We start from the raw sequence: 20,506 nt of genomic DNA, 5'->3' as shown, positions 1-20,506 counted from the left end.
TACCTGCCACTATTCCCAAGACAATGCAACAGACAGACCAATCCAGGTAAACATAAATATATTGTTTAATAGTACCTTAAAGACCAGATTCAGAAAACAGGTGTAAAAAATGTTGACATTTTGGAAAAAACTAGATCGCAAAAACAAGCAGTAAGTCACAAGAACAGTATAATTCTAAAAGTTCTGCGGATTTGTTGTTAACATGAAGCGCCTGAATAAGTGGTACTCCAGCAACATCAACTTGTCTATTACAAGAAAGTTTTTCTACGTCGGTTAAATAAAACAAAGCACCAGCTTCAAGGCGAATTTGTTTTCTTTCTCCCTGTCCATGATATGCTTCTTTCTAACTTCCTTTCGCAGGTTGGGGTAGAAAACACCCCCACAAAATGAGACTGTGGTAGACTGCCAAGGATTATGAGTTTTGCATATGCTTATTTAGTGCACTGGGCCCTAGGATCCCACATACAAACAGTATCTTCAACTGCCATTTCAGTACTTCGAATCTATTCATTCTATCAAGTTACATCCACTCTGGTTATCCTACATCCCAAAGACAGCATTTGACCCGGTTAATGAATCAGCAGGCATGGAACCTCCCTCTTTGTGACAATTTGCCTGCCCTGCCTCTATGGTAATCTTAAAAAGCTTATAGTAACAGGATTGCATGAGCATTGGGCTGCTGTGGTAATAATTAAATCGTCCTTCAAATGACCTCTAAAGCACGCTGGAAGAACGTCCATGGTTCTGTACTATTTTTCATTTTTTTTAAAGCAAAAAAGCTGGGTCATCGTTTGGCTTTCACAAGTCAATGTCCAGCTTCGCACACAAGGCAAAATGGGTATAGATCAACTTCCTAGGTTGCTCTTTAAAATCACTGAGAAAAGACTCCTCTGTGTTAGTCGTACTCAAGTCTAAGCACTTGGGGAACACTTCTAACTAGGTGTGAAACATCATCAATATCATCTGGAGAAGAGCACTGGCTTGCACTGGTTGTGTGTATGCATATAGCATTTCACTAGAGGTAGCCTAACCAAAAGACAGCTGAGCGCTGTAGATGGTCAAAGGAAAGCTTAAAGTCGGCGAACAATGGGAAAAGAAGTGGCGTTGCGGACGGTTAGTGCATACTGATGTAGTGCTTTTTTCTTAATAAACAAAATGTTTTTTTGGTTTTTTTTTTAAGGACATAGGTCTTAAACTCTTTTCTAAACTGGAGCAGCGTTGGGGGGCAGTACTGATGAATTAAGGGATTTCGCTTTAGATTCTGGGTACAGAGACGGAAATGGCAGATTGCCTTGGTTTTTCTTTTTTACACTTCTTAGTCTGCAGTCTGGTGGTGTCCTGGCTGCAGGGTTGCCGAGAACAAACACGGATGGCGAGTTTATCTGCACGATAAACAGGGGTACTGGTCATGGCTCTGTACATGATGGAGCTAGTTTTGAAAATGATGTGGGCTGGCAAGCAGAGCCAGAGAGTTCCTTCAGGGTGGGGGTGATGGGATCATGCTTTTTGTCTATCCTTCGTTGAGAAGGTTGTAGTCTGGCCATTCATAATAATTCTATTCATTGTTGTCTTCTTTCAAATGCAATATAGAGATAACTCTTCTACTGCTCCCTCTTTTTCGTCATCTAAGGCTTACACCAACATACACCACACATTTAGAGGACTTGGACTGTAGGTCACTTCAGAGTTTGCCATGCTAAAATCAGCACAAAACAGAAGAGCAGCGTTGGCCCTAGAACAACAGCACTAGTGATAGTGTTAGGTGTATCAAATAATGATGCTCAGCACCTTGTGGTTACACTGCCTGGAGACCAATAAATGTATACAATACATTTTACTGAAGAGGGAACATTACAAGAGTTTTTACACAATTTCAATCTCAAGATTCAGATTAATATGCAATAAATCACACAAATTATTCTCCTTTTAGTCCACTGCTCCTTCTTTTTCGTCACCTAAGGCTTACTTGGACATATACCACACATTAAGATAACTTAGACTGTAGGACATTTCTGGGTTGTTTACTATGCTAGTTAACCCAACTTTTAATAGTGTCATAATATGGACGGTAGTGACTTCTTCATGCAGGAGCTGGTCTGATGGAAGCTGCTCTATACATTTCAGCAGCACTGAATGTGGTGGTACCTGCCCGTTTAAAAAAAACAAATGCCTTATCGACAAGTCAGATTAGAGGATGATGGTCCGTACCCAGAAACCAGACCATATATCTTACACTTCTCTGTCACACTCTATGCATATGTTAAGTTACAAAATAACAGATTCATAACTGCTGCACCTTTGTGAAACTTACCATACACATCCAACCCTTCCCACAAAGCCCTGACCTACTAATTCACTCCCTACCTAACAACCAAATGCAACAATTATAGTAGGATCTGGCAGTTATATGATGGTTAAGCATCAGCAACACAACTATCTCTCCAAAATTCAGAAAAGAAAACCTTATACAGGAGTAAACATAATGGGTAACCATATAGTGTGGCTCAATCTTGCAATGGAAGGTTCTGGGAACATAATTCACAAAGGCGGAGTGGTTTCTAAAGTTCACCAGAAGATTGATAGGTCGACGTAAATCCATACTACATGTTACCCATTATGTATTTTTTAATTTGTATATTATGGGGTTATTACACTGCAATGTTTCTTTCTAAAATTAAGAATTGTTAAATAAAAACAGTAAGTGAAATATAGAAATTTCTTTCCCTTCACATTGTTAAACATCCTGTCTGTAGAATGAAAAGACTGCTGAAGCTATTCTCTTCAAAGTGCAGCTGATGATAGGCGTAGAATGTTTACATTGGGTTTACCTTTTGTGAAACGGGTTTGACCTCATTTGTTGTCTTATTTACCGCATGACTTCAATATTTCAACAAAAACTTTTCTAAAAGGGATCAAACTAACACTGCCAATAAAATATGTTGCACAATACTTCAAAATTAGCATTTTCATGTCGCTTAATTGAGCTAATCCTGAAGCATAATTTGGTCCTCCGTTGTGTCATAATCTTAGTGAACTTTAGACGGGACAAGTAAGACACGGTAAGCATGGACTGCCTCTTTCCGTTTCAGACTTCTTCAGTCTTAAGTTCATGATTTAATCTGAGAAAGTCTGAGTTATATGGTTGAACCTTCAAACGTCTCCTATGCAAAAAAGCAGACACTTGACCTATTTTAATACAGGCCAGGATCTTGAGCTCTTTTCTGAATCTTAAGCATTGAAATTCTTTTAGCAAGTGGCTGTCATGCTACTGTTGTGGCCACAGAATGCTCAGGCTCCTCGTGCTGGCTAACTTACATTTTGGAAGGGTAATTGTAAATAGGTTGCTGATCTAAAGGCCTCTCTCGACTTAAAGAGTAAAAACCTGGAAGTTTTTTTTTTTTTATAAACAATGCTTTGAAAGATCACCACAGATTTAGCTCAAATATGAAGTACATTTAAACAGCATCCACAGAAATGAGAACCACCACTTATCTGCATCACTCGGTCTTCAGTATATAATACTTGTATAGTAGCGATGCGGAGGAGAAATAGATTAAGCCCAAAGTAAAAACGTCTGTAACCCCCAGCTCATTCTGCTAGGAATGCGAGGCAGAGGTTCCTAAATGTGCACAATCTTTTTTGTTTGTTGCCATGATGGCATATAGGTTGTGCGTTGCCTCAGCCGGGCTTGACTATGGCCTCTGTCCTATCATCAATGGCTTGCTCTACTATCAGCAAACCACAACTTTGAAAGTGCTTTGTAGTCACGAAAAGGAAAAGTTTTGTTATCCAGCACAATATCCTTGGTGCAACAACATCAATTGTTGCATGACTAAACACTTATAAGGTCCCAAAGGCTAGACCTATTGACTATGCCAATGCTTGTTATGATATTGTAACGTGAAAGCAGCACAAGTAGATCATTGGTATGGAAAATAAACACGTCAATCCTCTATGTGCTGCACCAGCATTTAAATTCACCTTTACAGATGTGAGTAGCCTGTGCCTTGGATTAAATAGTTACATCTCTACTTTAATGCACATGTTATACCATACGTGTTCCCAGGTGAGATTTCAGCATTGTGTGTCAACTGGCCATGGCCTAGAAGGAGAGTTAGTGGTTTAGCATGGAACCTTAGCAGTGGTGAAAGACCAGCCCAGGGTCTCAAGTCATTGGTTAAGGGGATGATGGCACAACAGGGGAAACAAATTCATCTCTCTAGTGAGCTGTAGTTAATGCTGCTTAATGAAGTTGCTGAAGGGTGTTGCTTTTGATCTGGGCCAAAAGTGTTGTTCTCTCCCAGCCTGCTGTTCCCTCGGAGGGCACTAGGGGCAGCGTGGCTTTGTTCCATGCACACGGCTGTGGTAGGCGAAAGATGCTGGAGTTGCACAGCCTTTTCTGTATTACAGATCCTGCCAGCGCTAAATGTACTCTGGTGCCATCTTAATGGTGCGTACCTCATCTACATGGGGCCATTTGGAAAGAAGCCTGTGACCTCCTTTGCAATATTCTTTAATTCATAGATTAGCAAGAGTGGCGAGTGGTCACTAGTTTCACAAAGGAATCACAAACATTCTCAGTGGGGAGTCTTTAAGAATGTGTGGCACAGTGTCAAGGGTGTACGGCCGGAATGCAATCAAGGAAATTGGACCCCAGTCCCCTGGTTTGGTAGTAAAAAAACAGCCATTATTTGGGTGCACTGGGCACCTCGGGTCCGGAGCCATACATACCTTTGACCCTGGTGGGGCTGTAAGATTAGACTGCAAGGCACAGCAATTTGTAATTTGCTAAAAACAAGGAAAATGCTGCATTTTATAAGAAATCCCAAGGTATGCCTCCTCGTCGGTAAAAATTAAATACACCACTCCGGAGGCCCTATCCACCTGACTGCTGAGACTAGAAATATCCAGCGTGTTTATAAGAAGGGCTTATATTTTTACCAGAACTCATTGGACGTTTAATGGGCGCGAGGATCACTTCCGCATTCCTCTAGAGTGGCTAACAGCTGGCGGGAAGGCTGGGCCTCATTCACGCACTCGGCATTACAGGTTTCAGTTGCTTAACATTTTGCAGGTTTTGCTTTGTCTATAAAACCATTTCTAGTGTTGACAGCAAAAGATTGCTCCCAGGTAAAACCTGCTCCGTCATAGGATGCTTCTTTAGAAACAATGTCTGTTCCTCGTCACCAGGAATGCATCTCGGATTAAACTGACAGATTACACACAGACCTGGCACTGGGCATTCTTCCCCTAAAACAAAGCTTTCTCTGTAAAGGAAACGGCCTTCATTTGGGAAATCCGAGAGTTTATCGCACTGGCAGCGTAGTCCTGCCAGTATAAGTGATCTAATGCACGCCAGCCCGGCGCTTTGTAGTTCTGCGTGTTCCCCCACAAAGGGAGGAGTTATCGTCTCCAGCTGTGATATTTGTGGCGGAGCTGCGAGGAGATGAAAAAGAAATTACTGCTAATTGACCAGGAAGCGATTGCTCTGGTTTTGTACCCAGCATTTACTGGCCCATTTGAAGTGATAAAACTCTATTTACAAAAGGGCATGTAGGCACTTCGCAAAAAGTGTTGGTTAAACAATGACGTACAGAGTGAGCGTATTGTTTAGGCAAAGTAAAACAAGCTCATCTACAGCGTTTACCTTACAGGAGTGTGCAGCAGCAGGTGCGATAATTGCTAACAGATGGCGCAGCTGCTCGCTCCCGCAAGGTAAAAACCGTACATGCATGAGGGCTGATTGGAAACAGTGCAGAACATGCACGAGTTTCCACAAAAGCCTAGAGCGATTCCAAGAGGTCACTCCAAAGCAACGCTTACGCGCTGCGTAGGCGAGACCTGAAAAAAGTAAGAAAGAAGGTAATACGGCTCTTGGCACCCCTTAAGTGGATCACAGGTCAGCGGGTCCCTTAGGGTGTGCAGTAAGGAGTCAGAGCGATGGGATAGATTGTTTTTTTGTTATAAATGGCACTGTATCTTTAACCCCTTTAGGGCATCGGTCTTATTCCTACTGTCCATTAATGATCTGCGCCTGGAAGCATGGGGTTCCTGGATGTTATGAATAATGATTATTATACAAAGAGCAATTTTTTATGGAAAGGTTTGGCGAAACCAGGAGTGCTATTAAAAAATGTATTTAATAATATGAATGTATCTGCCATGCTGCTGTTTTATGGTATATTTTTCATGTTCCACTTGTGCTGTTGAATAAAAGATACAATTTGTGCAATTTAAAAAAAAAAAGAAATGATTTAGTCATTTAATGATGGCAAATAATGCAATATACATTTAGGAAGTGACGTACAATAACTAACGCGTTTAGAACAAGCATGGGACCTTTTTGCTTTGCCAATGGTTTTTAGAGATACCGAACAGCATAGCTAAAGAGTGAACAAAAAAAAAAAAAAAAAAAAAAAAAGGAGGTTGGCAGGACTCACCCGGCCACCTCATTTTCTACAAAGTAACGCAAGCCCTTTTTTCCCTTATTTACCAATTGGAGTTAGATTGGTAGGTGAAAAAATAAAAAAGCAAATGTAAAAAAGCAGGAACACACATGCACTCTCGTGGAGTGCCTAAACAAAAATGAAAAAGTAGCGCTTCAAATGTGAGCAGTGGAAGGACACAGTGAGGAGTCCATGCTTCAGGGGAGACAAACTGTCGAGTGGTCCAACTGGAACCAACAGAGCTAAGATAACAGGCGTCAGAAGTACAGACTACAATACATCTCCCCTTCACCCAATCAAAGAATAATAACTTACAAACGGAACAAAACAGAAAGAAGGAAAAATCAAAAGTAAGGACCTTAAAACAATGATTAAATTTATAAGAAAACTTCCAAAGAATATATATACAATCTATAAGACGTGTTCAAAAGAAAACTTCCAAAGAATGTAAAATACAGTCCATAAGGAAAAACAATGGTCTTAAGTTAGCACATTGACCTGAAGATACAATGGTTAACTCTTCACACATGGAGAAGACCTTCTACGGGAAGAAGAGGTTGATGGGCCTGAATTATCAGACCCACTTGAACCGAGACCCAAAATATGAGATCCGCTAGGGCCAAAACGAGGCACTTCCTTGTCCAATCGTGACATTCTCCAAATGTTCTCAGTATTGTGGGTTAATATTAGCAGTTACCTCAGTGAAACAAATCATCCAATAGCCAATTCTAGTCGAAGCATATAGAATAATTAATATACTCCTGCAGCCCAGGCAGTCAATCCAATGCTTATACAGGGAAAGTGTTTTCTTCCATCCACAAATATTATGTAATCACATGACATGCCCTTTGAGCCCAGAAGCGGCACAGAGACAGCATGTGGCAAGAACAGAAAACGACATAAAGTGATATCCGGTCACATGACGTGCAATGCTCATACCCAGGAGCTCTGTGAAAAGTGTGCATCAAAGATTGAGCGACGCAGCGCGAAACTTACGAGACATTGCGGCAGAACCTACAAAGAGCCGTTTGATACACACAGCTCGATACATGCGGCACCAAAGCTTCACCTATTGAATATCCCAAGCGTCAGTCTGGATCAGGAAACATTTTTGGTCGCGCTCCCATGCCGGCAGGTTGGTATCTGCTCTGCACGCAGTACCATGTGACATCAGTGGGGCCAAAAATTGCTCCAGTCTGTGAGATAACGTCAGTTTCCATCCATTTTTTAAAGCACCTTCAAGGCAAACAGGTGAAACTAACATCAATAATATAGGTGCAGTTTTCTTTTAAATGAAGAAAACACAAAAATAGAACAAACCGGATCATTAGTATGAAAAGCTGTGCAATGGGGAGGTAGTTGGGTCGGTATGGAATCTACAGATTATAGATATTGTAATCATCTGAAAAATCCGTACCAAATGCAAGAAACTTCTTCTGATGGCTAGATCTGTATATTCCACACCTTTTGAATAGGCTCCTCAAGCAGTCCCACAAACGGAGGTGGGTGCATGGCTGTTTAACCAAACAATGCTGAAGAACTGAATGAGCGAAGTGACCATCCCTCTTCATTTCGAAATCCAAACAATAGTGCTTTGCAGAAGTGTTCAGGGATGAGAAAGTAGCTGCTCCGGAAATATCCGCTTTAAATACTCTCCTCTCGCTAGCGCTGATGTTGAAGATTTGCCTCTGGTAAAATGAGCCCAAATACATTCTGGAGGTTCTTTGTGTACCAGGAAATAGCTGATCTTGATACACAGGTTAATCCATCTTGAGAGTGTCCACTTGTGGACTTGCCTTGCCTTTCATTTTTCCAATGCACCCCACAAAGAGCAATTCAAGCAGTGTTCTATGTGGAAGCTTACAAGTCTTTGGAATTCAAGGCGATGAAGTCTTTCCTCCTCTTTAGTTGGATGTGGAGGAGGACAGAAAGTGGAACTAATTATAGATTAACCTAAGTGGAAGGGAATCACCGCTTTTGGCAGGAAGAAAGTCCTGGTTGTTAACACCAGTTAGTCTGGAAAGAACGAGGTGAAGAGAGGCTTTTCACTCAAAGCCTGAAGTTCGCTTACCCATCTTGTAGATGTGATGGCCATTAAGACTGTTTTGAATGTTAACAATCGTAAGGGACAACTATGTAAATGTTTTCACAGGAAACACATTAGGTAGGTAAGAACCAAGTTGACAACCATTTGTGTCAGATTGAAGGGAGAAGTACTTTTTATGAGACCCTTAAGGAATATTAGAACAATTGGGGATTTAAAAAGTGATGGTTGATCAGGTAGGCATAGAAAAGCCGATGAGGCTGACAAATAACCTTTAACAGTAGGCACCACGCTGTCCGGCTGGGCTAGTGAGAGGCCAAAATGGAGAAGGTCAGACAATGAGCCTGAATAGGACCTATAGATTTCTCTGAACATCATTTAACAAATTTGTCCCATTCGTCAGAATAAATAATTTAGGTTACGTGTTTTCTTGCACATAAAATGACATACACCACTTCAGGAGATGAAAAAAGGCACTTGGGTTGCCCTGCTCAATCTCCAGGCATTTAGGTAGAGGCTCTGGAGAATGGGGTGTAGCACCTGTCCCTGCGAGAGGAGGTCCAACCGGTGAGGGAGACATAGCAATAGGGAGAGGTGAATAAGGTCTGCATACCACACCCTACATGGCCAGCGCAGGGCTATTAGGATTACTTGTGCCCGGTCGAGGCAAACCTTTCTGAACATTCAGGGTCCGAGAGGAAACACTTAAGTGCAAAGTTCCACTTCAGATGAAATTCATCCACTGATGTACCCTGCATCCGATACTCAAGAGAACAGAAAATTCGCCAGTGAGCATTAGACACTGATAAACACATCTATTTGAGAAGTCCACCACATTTGGAAGATCCTCTGGCCTACCTCTGGGCAAAGGCAACTTTCGGGGTCGGCAAGATGATGCAGACAGACTGTCCGCTCGTACGCTGAGCAATCTGGCCATGTGATTTGTTACCACACAAACCTGATGGTTCTGAGCCCAGGACCAAAGCCGTAGAGACTCTGTGGAGAAAAGAGACTATCCTACTCCCCCTTGATTGTTGATTAACCACATCCCAGTAATGTTGTCCATAAAGATCTGAGCGCAAAGGAAAGGACGAAAGGCCTTGAGTTAGACATATTGCCTGCTCTCCAGTTCCTCCAGATGAGCATTTCAACAGAGGGTGAAGGCATCCGTGATCAATGTGGCCATAGAATGTGAAAATAGGCATCTTGTAAGCCACTAGACATCATACAGTCTGCTGCTTGCAGCTTAAGTAGAAACTAAGCAAGGGACAGCATCTTGAATGTTTCCATTCTGAGGAACCAGTTCAACACCCTGAGGTCTAGGATTGGACGAAGTCCATCATATTTTTGGGGGATCAGGAAATAAGAAGAGTAACATACTTGATCCTGTTCTTGGTCTGGAATCAGATCCACTACACCATTATGTAGAAAGGACTTCTTACTGAAAAATAGATAGATGGTCTTGTGGTAGAGGAACATGTTTGAAAGGGGTGAGGGTAGGGAGGGGGAGGGTGCAGTCTGTTGAAAGCGAAGGGCATACCTACTTTCCACAATCTGTAAAACCCAAAGGTCTGAGGTGATTTTCCTTAACATTTGTGGAAAAGAGGATACCCACCCTCCAACTGGTCGTATGTGAACCAACAACGCGGAACCAAGACTGCTTCCCTGTTGTGGCTGGGGAAGAGGAGGGGGGTGGGTAGAGCACGCTGTCTTTATTTGCCATGCCATCTATATTGTCTATAGAGAAGGTTCGTCAGCTGGTGTTGCCGCTGAGAAAAGGAGAATTCTTAACTTAAGCAACAACTTTTTTTAACTGGCGGTTGTCTCTGGGTTGAGTTTTTAGCACAAGGGTTCTTTCAGTAGCTTTACATTTTTTATATCTTTTAACTGCTAAATCCACCTTAGCACCAAAAAGCTGAGACGCATCGAACTGTAAGGCCATTAATTTTGGATGTACATCCCGTGAAAACCCTGAAAATCTCAGCCAGGCATGTCTTCTGAGAGGGATTGAAGTTCCCATAGCTCTCGCTACTGAGTCCACAGTGCCTAGTCCTGTTTGTTTCGCTGCTGGCTGGCAGTATCCCCTTAGCTCCTTAAAGCAGTCTTGAAGATCAGCAGGTAAATTAGGGATCACTGCCTGGGCAGAGTCTAGCAAGGCATGAACATAACTCATTAGGCAGTTTGTATTGAGAGATTTCAATGCCATACTTCCCGCAGAAAATATCTATTCAGCATATTCTTCAACTTTCTTGGACTTGTCAGAAAAGACACTCCCAAACTCCTGCAGTGCTATAGGGAAGCCAAAAATGCATGCTTTAACTTCCTTACACACTTTGGGGCTTACCAATTATGCTAAACCTTTTACCATGTATTGTCATGAGGGCAACGGGTTTGACACTGGAGTGCCAGTTATAGGACCACGTGGATATGAAAAAGTCTGGAAATAATATTCTGCAGCCCAGGACTCAGTTGCAGCTGGGTTCCTGCCCTGCTTCTGTTTGTGGCTCTCTGCACATCTTGTTATAGGCTCTAAAAACACTGCCGATTTCCCCTTTGATTGTTTATTCCCACATGCTGCTGCTGCCCTTGGTGTCTGCAACAAAACCAAGCACCTCTCAGTCAGATTATCCAGATGTGAGATTATATTGTTGTCTATTTTTAAGAATACCAGTTTTCTGTTTTTACAGATAAAATACAGACAGAAAAAATTGTGTTTTCGGTCTCTGTTTTTAAAAGTGGAAAAATACTTCTTGTGAGTAACTCTCCATGCGGTCCTTCATGAATTCCAGGCCAACAGCCGAGCATGTGCATTTAATAAACAGGATGAGATTTCCTTAAATACAGGCATTAGTGAACATATATTTGTATACAATGCCATATTTACATGTGGGTGTAGTGTTTTGTTATTTGTGGTTGCTTAATTTGCCAAGTATGTATGCATTTTATCAGTTAAATGTGGAAATATACCTTTTTATGACTGTTTATTCTCAAAACATAAAATAAATATGGATACATACCAATAAAATGGCCAAAAAATAAATCTGGATGAATGCTGATGTGAAATGGTAAAAAACAAATAGCATAAAACCAGGAGTCCCGTCTATTTTACACATCACCCTCCTCAGTTGTCCCACTCTGAACCCCTCTTCTCTGGCATCAATCCTTAGGGAGGGAGAACCTCATTACTGTATGTATTACAATTCACCAAGCCCTGTATCGATTTAACGGATTTCCCTAATCCGAATTGAGAAATATTATACCTTGTTGATAAATCTGGTCTAAAAAATAACGGTGTTTTGGTTGTGTGTTACACTTAATTTACTATATATCAAGTTGTAGAAAGTTGTGACTTAGCGAAGGTGAGATCCACCCAAGTGGCTGAGCTTTGTGCACTCCCCAGCAAATGTACCCTGGCTGCAGAAAAGATTGCAATTGTGCACACAGACTGAGTGACACAAACTATGGGCACCTTTGAATGCAATTGGAGTTCTTAACATCTGCTGGAACTCCTTTTAAAAATTGTAAATATGCATGGAACCTTCTTAAAGCTCTAATGATGCCCAGGAAGTTAGCAGTGATCAAGTGCACGGCCCATCGATATCGTCAAAATGAGGTAACTAAAGCAAATTTTCTGGCCGATTCAGCTGCTAGAAAAGCCATGCGGTTTGAAAATGCTGATATTACAATGCATGTTGTACAAACCAATTTATTTCCAGTTTTATCGTTGAAAGATTTGTCTTTTTTACAGGGAGAGCCTTGGAGGAAGAGAATCAATAATGGATCAATCAGAAATGTAAAAGGAGCCCTGAGGGGTTGTTGGATCGAAAACACTGGGTGTTTGGTCGTACCAAAACTTCTACTTCCCAACATTGCAAGGTTATACTATGGAGCAGCCTATGTAGGTAAGGATAGTATGCTAGGTATTACAGTAACCAACTGGCATGCTCCCTTCCACTACTCAAAATCATTGTCTCTGCTGTGTCACTTGTCAGTCCCATAATAGTGGGAGAGGGATCAAGCCCCCCTTACCCCCAGCTGCCCTCCTCTTAAGGGCTTTCTTCAACCACCTGCAGAGTAATTTTGTCCAGATGCCAAGGTGTGCCAGACTAATGTGTCCTGGTGATGGTCTAGGTTTTCCGGGTGGGTGGAAGCTTAACTCTATGCAACAACAGATGCCATCGCAGTTCCAAAGCGTCTCCTCAGGGATTTCATTCCCTGTTTTGGAGTAGTAATCCGGCTATCCGTGACCAAGGAACACACTTCATCTTGACCGTAGTGCAGATTTGTAAAGCATTGGGAATAGCAGAGTCAGCTGGTAAAGTACAGAGAAATAATGGCACACTTAAGAATAAAATAGCAAATAATGTTCAGAAACACAAATGAAGTGGTCTGTGACTTTGTATCCATCAGAGCCAAACCTACTCAGACAACTAATTAGAGCCCTGATAATATAGTGATGGGGCGAACTATGATGTAACCCTCAAACCCTCCAACGTCTACAGCGAAGTCAGACTTACAACTGAATAATGATGTTGTTTCACAGTATTGAAGAAAGCTTATAAGCTATCTCTACAGTTTGCGTTCTCAGGTCCAAGCTGCTATACCGGAGTATTCTACCAAGGTCTGCCACTCTCTTCACCCCAGGGACTGGATTTACTTACATCCTAGTGCATAAGAGGAAGACTGCTCTGCAACCTCCCTGGCACAGCCCCTACCAGACCTTGCTTATCACCAACACAGCTGTTTAGGGTCATGGTCTGGTGACTTCAATTAATTTCTCTCAGTGCAAACATGGCACACTTCACCACTTGGAAACAACAGCACATAGTCATATGCATCTGGACCTGGGTCCTTAGCTGGACCTATTCCTGTTGCTGCTTTACCTCCTGCCAGTCAACCAAGCTGCTGGGTGCTCAATTTCTTCATCTACCCCTCCACAGTCGTGCAATGGTGCGGCCATCACCCCTCATCATTACCACATGCCTGAGGCAGGTGGTGACGTCCTGGATCTCTTTGGGGGTCTGCCTTGTTGTTTTCACCATTGCCTTGAGTATCTGGCTCTTGGTGGGATATATCATCGCTGCGTTATGGCGAGTTAGCAAAAAGCCTAGCTGCTTAGAACCTGTCCTTGTGCAGGGCCGCCACTCTGTCTTTGTGAATAACTCCTTTGTGCTGTTGCTGAGAAATACCAACAATTAATCTTCCTTCTTGATGGCTCTTCACTTAATTGCCTATTGATGTGGGAGATAATATGCCTTTGATTGGAGTACCCCACCATAAAAATTAAGCTTGTCCCGACTTGTTCTACCATGAGCACCAGCTGCAGGAGTACAATAGTATCTTCCTCCAGTCTTTCCAAGGACTTGAAAAAGTACAATTTCCTTGGCTGCCACAAAGCCGATGTGACTCGTACCTATGTCAGAATAGGGGATGGGTTTGTGAGCACAGCAAACCTAGCAACCATAGTCTTTTTGAGGGCCGAAGAGCGTGTGACACTATTTTAGAGGTCATAAGCTTTGGATCTCCTCAATAAGAATACAGACTTTCTCCTGGTATGGTGTTTCACAAACATCATCATGAGGTATAAGCTAATTTCATTTGCTGAACTAAAGCCTATCCTTTGCTGACCCAGGAGTGGTCTGGAGTCTGTTACTCTGGCCACGCCAGCCCTGCTATCAGACATTCTACTATTCACAATCTCCAGAGATGGCAAGGCTGCCTTGAGATTACTGAAACAGATTCCTTTTCATTCGCTTACCCATGAATGGATTAGGGTAGGCTGTTAGCGAAACTAGATTATTATTAGAAGAATAAAGGAGTGAACATAACCGCCAAAACTCTGAGATGGATTACTGATCAGTTACTCAGAAATCAATAATATGCAAAACTTTGCACTTGTATGACTGTTCTTTGAATGAAAAACTGATCCACCGAGGAGCTGAAGCACAACCAGCTAGAAACATCAACGTGAAATATACACCACGTCAGTTCTCCCCACTCATATTTCAAGGATCAAGACTATGCATGACCAAAATTGCATTAATGTGTAAAAACACAGAAAAAGAGTAAAGATTATAGAAACTTTTAGTTAGAATTTCTGGGGGTAGGAACACTAGAAACTTCAGGCATCACATTCTTGATTAAGTAAGAGAACCAAAGGGCTCACAGGGTTCTCAAACTTCAAGTTATCAGGGTCACTGTTTTCCGCCTACAAACCGCTTGGCTTGTTTTTGTATTAGAATCGCAGAGTCTCCTAACCAGCCCAACTTTTTAGTCTGCTTCCTTAGTGATTGTAGATCGTGCTCTAAAGTTAATCTTGTATCCAATTGTTTCTACGTGCTTTTGGCCAGTGTTTGTTTCAGTGCGCTATATGAAGTCAAGCATTGCTAATTCCTTGCTAAAATCCGAATCAGTTATTTCGTTGATAGGCGACCGTGGGTTTGGCAGCTTTAAGACTTGGTGTTTTCTAGTCTTTTTTCACATCCATGACCTCCTAATGACTGTTTGGACGGGTATGTAACAGTAGATTGAAAGAATGAAAGGAAATGGAAAGAAAGGAATGAATGAAAGACTACTGCCACCTCACATATTTTAGACGCAAGCGTAGTGGCAAAAGTGGAGAAATAAATCACCATGATAAACCCCCAGAAACCTTCTACCTAGGGAAAATTGATATTACGGTCACGATCCTCTAGGTTGAGTATAATAAAGACTATCGATGCATTGCTGAAATTGCCAAATAATTCCTATGCAATCCGTTGTGGCCCAATAAGGGCAACAGAGGCAATAATATGGGCCTGTGCAAAAACTCTATGGAGTAGTGACAAATACTTTCCATTTCTTTTCAATCTTCCCACCATGCATGGCCTAAAGGACAATAATTTTTCCACAATGTTTCCCACTCTTTCTACTTCTCATGAATCATTGGTGTGGTCTAGAACACCCATATAAAGTTTTTCTGAAGCCATGCTCCATTAAATATGTGGTGGTGACCCACATGTTTCTATTTTTAATAGAGATTGCCCAGCTTGTCGGATTGGGTGAATTAAAAATATTCAAAGAGAATTGGGTCCTAAAGAAGGTGGCTTAAAATAAGTGTTCCACCGAAACATGCTTTAACCAATTTTAAGAACATACTAATTCATGTTGCACCAATGGAAGGCTAAAGTAGAATGGTCTTCTTGGCTGTCAATTCAAAATGGTTTGTTCTTGGAGTGTGTATATATATATATATATATATATATATATATATGGAGTGCTTGGGAGTGTGGTACGAGTGATATTTAGTTAACGGGGTGAATCTATGTTACATTGTTGCATGCTTTATCGTCGTGATTTTAGTATTTAATGGAGTACTGTTTGTCTATCTTTGGATCAGTTTTAAGCACATATGTATGAGAAAGTCTACGTGAAAAAGAAAATAAGAGAAATTGTCAAAAATAAACTATGTAAAATGAAGTCTGTAAATGCATTTGCCTGGGACCTTTTCCATATTGGATGAAGTCCACTGCTGAATGTAGAAAGGTTTAGTAGGAAGTGTTCTTATTGAATAATGTTCTTTTGCCCTCCTTTCCCAAATATTAAAGCATATTTTTAGGGAGTACCTTTTTGTGTGAAGAAAAAAAGTCCCTGCGACTGCCAGAGGCTTTTTGGGACCTGCTGGCACCAACTCCCAGTTAGCGCAGGTAAATGTACAAATGACTTAAAATGTCAGCATTCATACTCGCGTAGTGGCTATGTGCACAGGGCAAAGAGAATTCCCCTTTCTAAGGCACCTTAGAGAAACCTGTAACAGTGATATTGTCATGTCAGTACTTTACAAATTCAAAGCTTAAGTATGTAATGTGCTACATTCGAAAAAGTCATGCAAGTTATTAATCAGAAAAATATATACTTACATCGCAATTTTTGCTCTTTATCTCCTTTGACACTGAATTGAGATACTCCCTCTATGAATTCTAGAGTTGGAAGAAAAATAGAATTAAAAGTCTAATAGAAAAACTGAAATTTAGACCCTGCAACGTTATTTCACTTTAACTGAAAATGCAACTAAATATCGTAGTCACCAAAAAGAGTATTACCGAAGGTAAGTAACTTGCTCTTCTGATAAATACTTCTAACAGCATATTCCTCACATCTTGAATAGATACCAAAACCGTAACTCCCAAAAAGTAGCAGATCTGGGGGAATGGACTTCACACCAGGAAATCCTACAGGACCAAGTGGGCAAAATAACAGTCCCAGAGGAGCAGAGTCTAAGCTGTTAAGCTGCTGAATGTGTAGAACAAAACCCACCTGGCAGATGTCCAGCACAAGAACTCGTGTCCAAGGATATAGTGATGGTCTCCGCTTTGATAGACTGAGCACAAAGGCCTTCAGGAGGTTCCTTTTTGGCTATGTCACAGCACATTTTTCTTCACAGAACAATCTAGATAAGGAGGTGGCCAATTTCTGGAATGTCTCTCAACACCAGAGAACCTCACAAAAACATTGGTCATACATTTGGGGCTCCTTAGTTTGTAAATATAAAAACTAATGGCTAGCATAGGATTAATCCGGTCTCTCATCCTTCTTAGAGAAATGTAATGGAGGGACTAAAACAGGGGTGCAATGCTGTACTAAATGGAAAGGAGATGCCACATTTAGAAGAAAAGACGCCAGAGCCCGAAACACCAGCTTGGGTAGTACTACTGTGGTTGCACTGACAGTGCCTGCACATCAGTGAGATGACATGAAAAAGCAATCACCGTATGGAAGAGTCATGGTCAAGAGCCCCAATGAACATTTGTGCACAGGTTCAAAAGGTGTTCACATTAAGATGAGTCCCCAATTTAGGGGTCACTCTGCCATAACAAAAGGTGCCGAAGGAAACCTGTGTAAGGCCACTAAAAAAAAGGATCACAACCAGTGACTTAAACAAGGAGGGCTGATCAGATAAGGATTAGGTTACTTACCCCGTAATCATCTATTCCCAGCATGTAGTGCTGTAGATTCACATGCTTTGCATAAGTCCGCCATCTAGTGTTGGGCTCGGATGATTACAAGTTGTTTTTGTCCCAAGAAGTTTTCTTCGATTCACAAGGCTGTGTGACTCCTCCTTTTGGGAATACTTTGCATGGTCATCAATGTCATCTTCAGATTGATTTGTCATGGGTAGGTGAGAATGTAAAAATGCTGTGTACGTAAGCATTGAGATGCCCATGCATTAGTATGAAATAAACTGCAACCTACACAATACCTTTTTGGGGAGGCGGGATGGCGCATGTCAATCTTCAGCACTACATGCCAAGAACAGATACGAATTGGGTAAGTAATATAATCCGTTCATGGCATGTGTCCTGTAGATACACATGCTTTGCACAGACTGTAAAGCAGTCCCTCTCCCAAGGCAGTGGTTAACCTGTGGTTGTTGCAGTTGCCTGAAAAAGAGTTTTAAGTACTGCCTGACCAACATTGGCTTGTTGGCGTGCAAATACATCCACACAAAATGTTTTGTGGAGTAGACCATGTGCCTGCTTTACAAATATCAGCAATTGGAATGGTCCCTAAAAAGCCACAGAAGCTTTAATCTTTTTAGTGGAGTGTGCTTTTGGTGGAACAGGTAAACGTTGTTTAGCCTTTGCTTAACCTGTCTATATGCATTTATCTATCGATTTTGAAATGCCGTATTTAGAAATTGCTTTTCCTAAACTAGGAGTTGCAAAGACAACACACAACCGCTTCGTTTTTCTAAATGATTTAATCCGGTCAATGTAATACATTAATGTCCTTTTTGCATCTCAAGATTGCAATGCTCTTTCTGGGTGTGGGAAAAACACAGACAAATCAATGGATTGATTAATATGGAAACTGGAATATACTTTTGGTAGGAATTTAGGGTTAGTTCTAAGCACTACCCTGTCCCAGGGTAGTTGAAAGAAAGGCACTTGTAGGGTTAACATCTGAATTTCACTGACTCATCTAAGAGAATCAACAGCAATTAAAAAGGCAGTTTCCGTGAAAGATATTGAAATGGACAAGAAGGAAATGATTCGAAAAGAGGACCATTAATCTTATTAAGACAATAGTTAAATTCCAGGGCAGGTGGAAGTCTAAGAAGAATTATTCTTTCAAGTCTCTCCATTAAAGCTTTTATAACAGGAATTTTGAACATCGATATGTGTAGTCTTTTTTGGAGATACGCTGCAATAGCTGTAAAATGTAATCTTATAGACTTATATGCTAATTTGCAGTTTGTAAATGCAATAGGTACAAGTGTTTGCACCTTTGCCTGAAGAGGGTTAACGTTTTTCTTGTGACAGAACATCAAGCGTTTCTATTTTGCTGCATAGCATTGCCTTGTAGTTGGTTTACGAGGCTGTTTAAGAATGTTCATACAGACTTCAGGCAAATGTAAGTATCCAGACTCTAAGAGCCAAATTGCAAGATTAATTTCTTTGGGATTGGGATGTCGTAATGTTCCATGGTTCTGCGCGAGGTCTGGGTTCAGGTGAAGCTTCTCATGTGGGACTAGACAATTCCATGAGTGTTGTGAACTATGGTTGTTGAGCCCATGTCGGAGCTATTAGTATCATGATGAGATGTTTGCCCGAGTTTCCTGACCACTAAAGGAAATAGGAGGAGAGGTGGAAAAGTGTATGCAAATATCCCGGACCAGTTCATCCATAGAGCATTGCCTTTGGGGACGTGAGGCCCGGACCAAGGGCAGACCCGTCCTTGCCCGTCATAGTCAGGAAGAGGCAGGGCCACCCCTCTGTCACCTGCCCTCCGGGATCGGTTTACTCTGGAGTAACCCCATTCAATGCTGAGGTACTGTGTGCACTTTTTCATTTCTTCTCTCTGTGCACGTGGCGAGTGATAAGAGCCGGATCTTGATTGCCATAAACCATACAAATCCCCAAGGACCTTTAAACGACGTTAGGAACTTTTGGTGTAAAGGTTGTTATAGTAAACACGGGACAGACTGTGGAAATAGCTTTAGTACTGTTTTACACTTTTTGAATTATGGGGAAAAGAAAGACCATGGAAGGCAGCGGGAACGAAGATGGCAGCAGTGGTAGAGCCCGTAAGAGTAAAAATGCTAAAAAGGTATCTAAGCATGCTGGTAGCAACTGTGTAATGGATAGGAATGAAACGCTCATCGTAGAGAGTGAGGACATATTAACAGTTAAACAGAATGCACGACCAGTCAGGGATAACTCCGCTTCCAGATCAGTACAAACCAACAGTGGGAGCCCAAATCGACATGTCACCATTCCGGCTAGGCTTCTCAATACACAAAAAAAGGCCCATTTCCAAGAGTAGTGAGATAAAACAGAACGTAGGAAAGTCGGGCGACACTCCTAGCGATCCTCTTTCTAGCACTCCTAGCCCAGAAGATGACAATTTCCAACAAATCGATCCTCTAATCACATGTACAAATGGGTACATGGCATTGTATAACATCACGGAGGAAGAGAGGCCCCAATTACCTGTGGCACCCCTAGTAAGTACCACAGGGAAGGTCGCAACCCACACTGCAGCTACTAAGGAGGTGGCCCAACTGGTGCAGTCACTAAGGGTTGAAATAGGGGCAATGAAAGTGATGATTGAGGACTGGTCTACCATGGTTCTACCATGGTTAGGCTCTTAGCGCAAAAAGATTCACCATATCTGGAATGCGCTAACAACAGAGTTACTAACCCCGTACCACCCAGCCAGCCAACCACCTTCGAGAGAACAAATGCCTACCCTCACAATGGTGGTAAGTTTAAAGGCAGCCCTCTGTTTTCTGAAGTGGCTAAGCCCCAAAAGTTGGCACCATTATTACCCACTCCGAAGCAAGTACCCCATACCAATCTAAATACCCACCATGGCCTGAGCCTTAATAACCATAGCGCAAAAAACATAAAACTTAAATTACTGCCCAGCAGAAGACCCCAAGGCCCCCAGGCCCAGTCCCAAAACCCACAGAGTTATGTTCCCACTAGTTGGGGGAGGACAGAATGTTGATAAGGCACACAACATCTATATGGTG

At 41.8% G+C, this 20,506-nt stretch overlaps 1 protein-coding gene across 1 annotated transcript in view; it reads right to left on the bottom strand.

Moving 5' to 3' along the window:
- The window catches only part of PPP3R1 (protein phosphatase 3 regulatory subunit B, alpha), a 194,049-nt gene that overhangs the window by 52,629 nt on the left and 120,914 nt on the right, over positions 1–20,506 (bottom strand). The window contains 1 exon segment of the mRNA XM_085612503.1: positions 16,389–16,448. Within this exon segment, the coding sequence (XP_085468629.1) occupies positions 16,389–16,448 (60 nt within the window).

The sequence above is a fragment of the Triturus cristatus genome, chromosome 6 (genome assembly GCF_964204655.1).
Source record: "Triturus cristatus chromosome 6, aTriCri1.1, whole genome shotgun sequence".
In the NCBI taxonomy this organism is placed as follows: Eukaryota; Metazoa; Chordata; class Amphibia; order Caudata; family Salamandridae; genus Triturus; species Triturus cristatus.
This window is presented reverse-complemented; position numbering and strand designations above follow the sequence as displayed.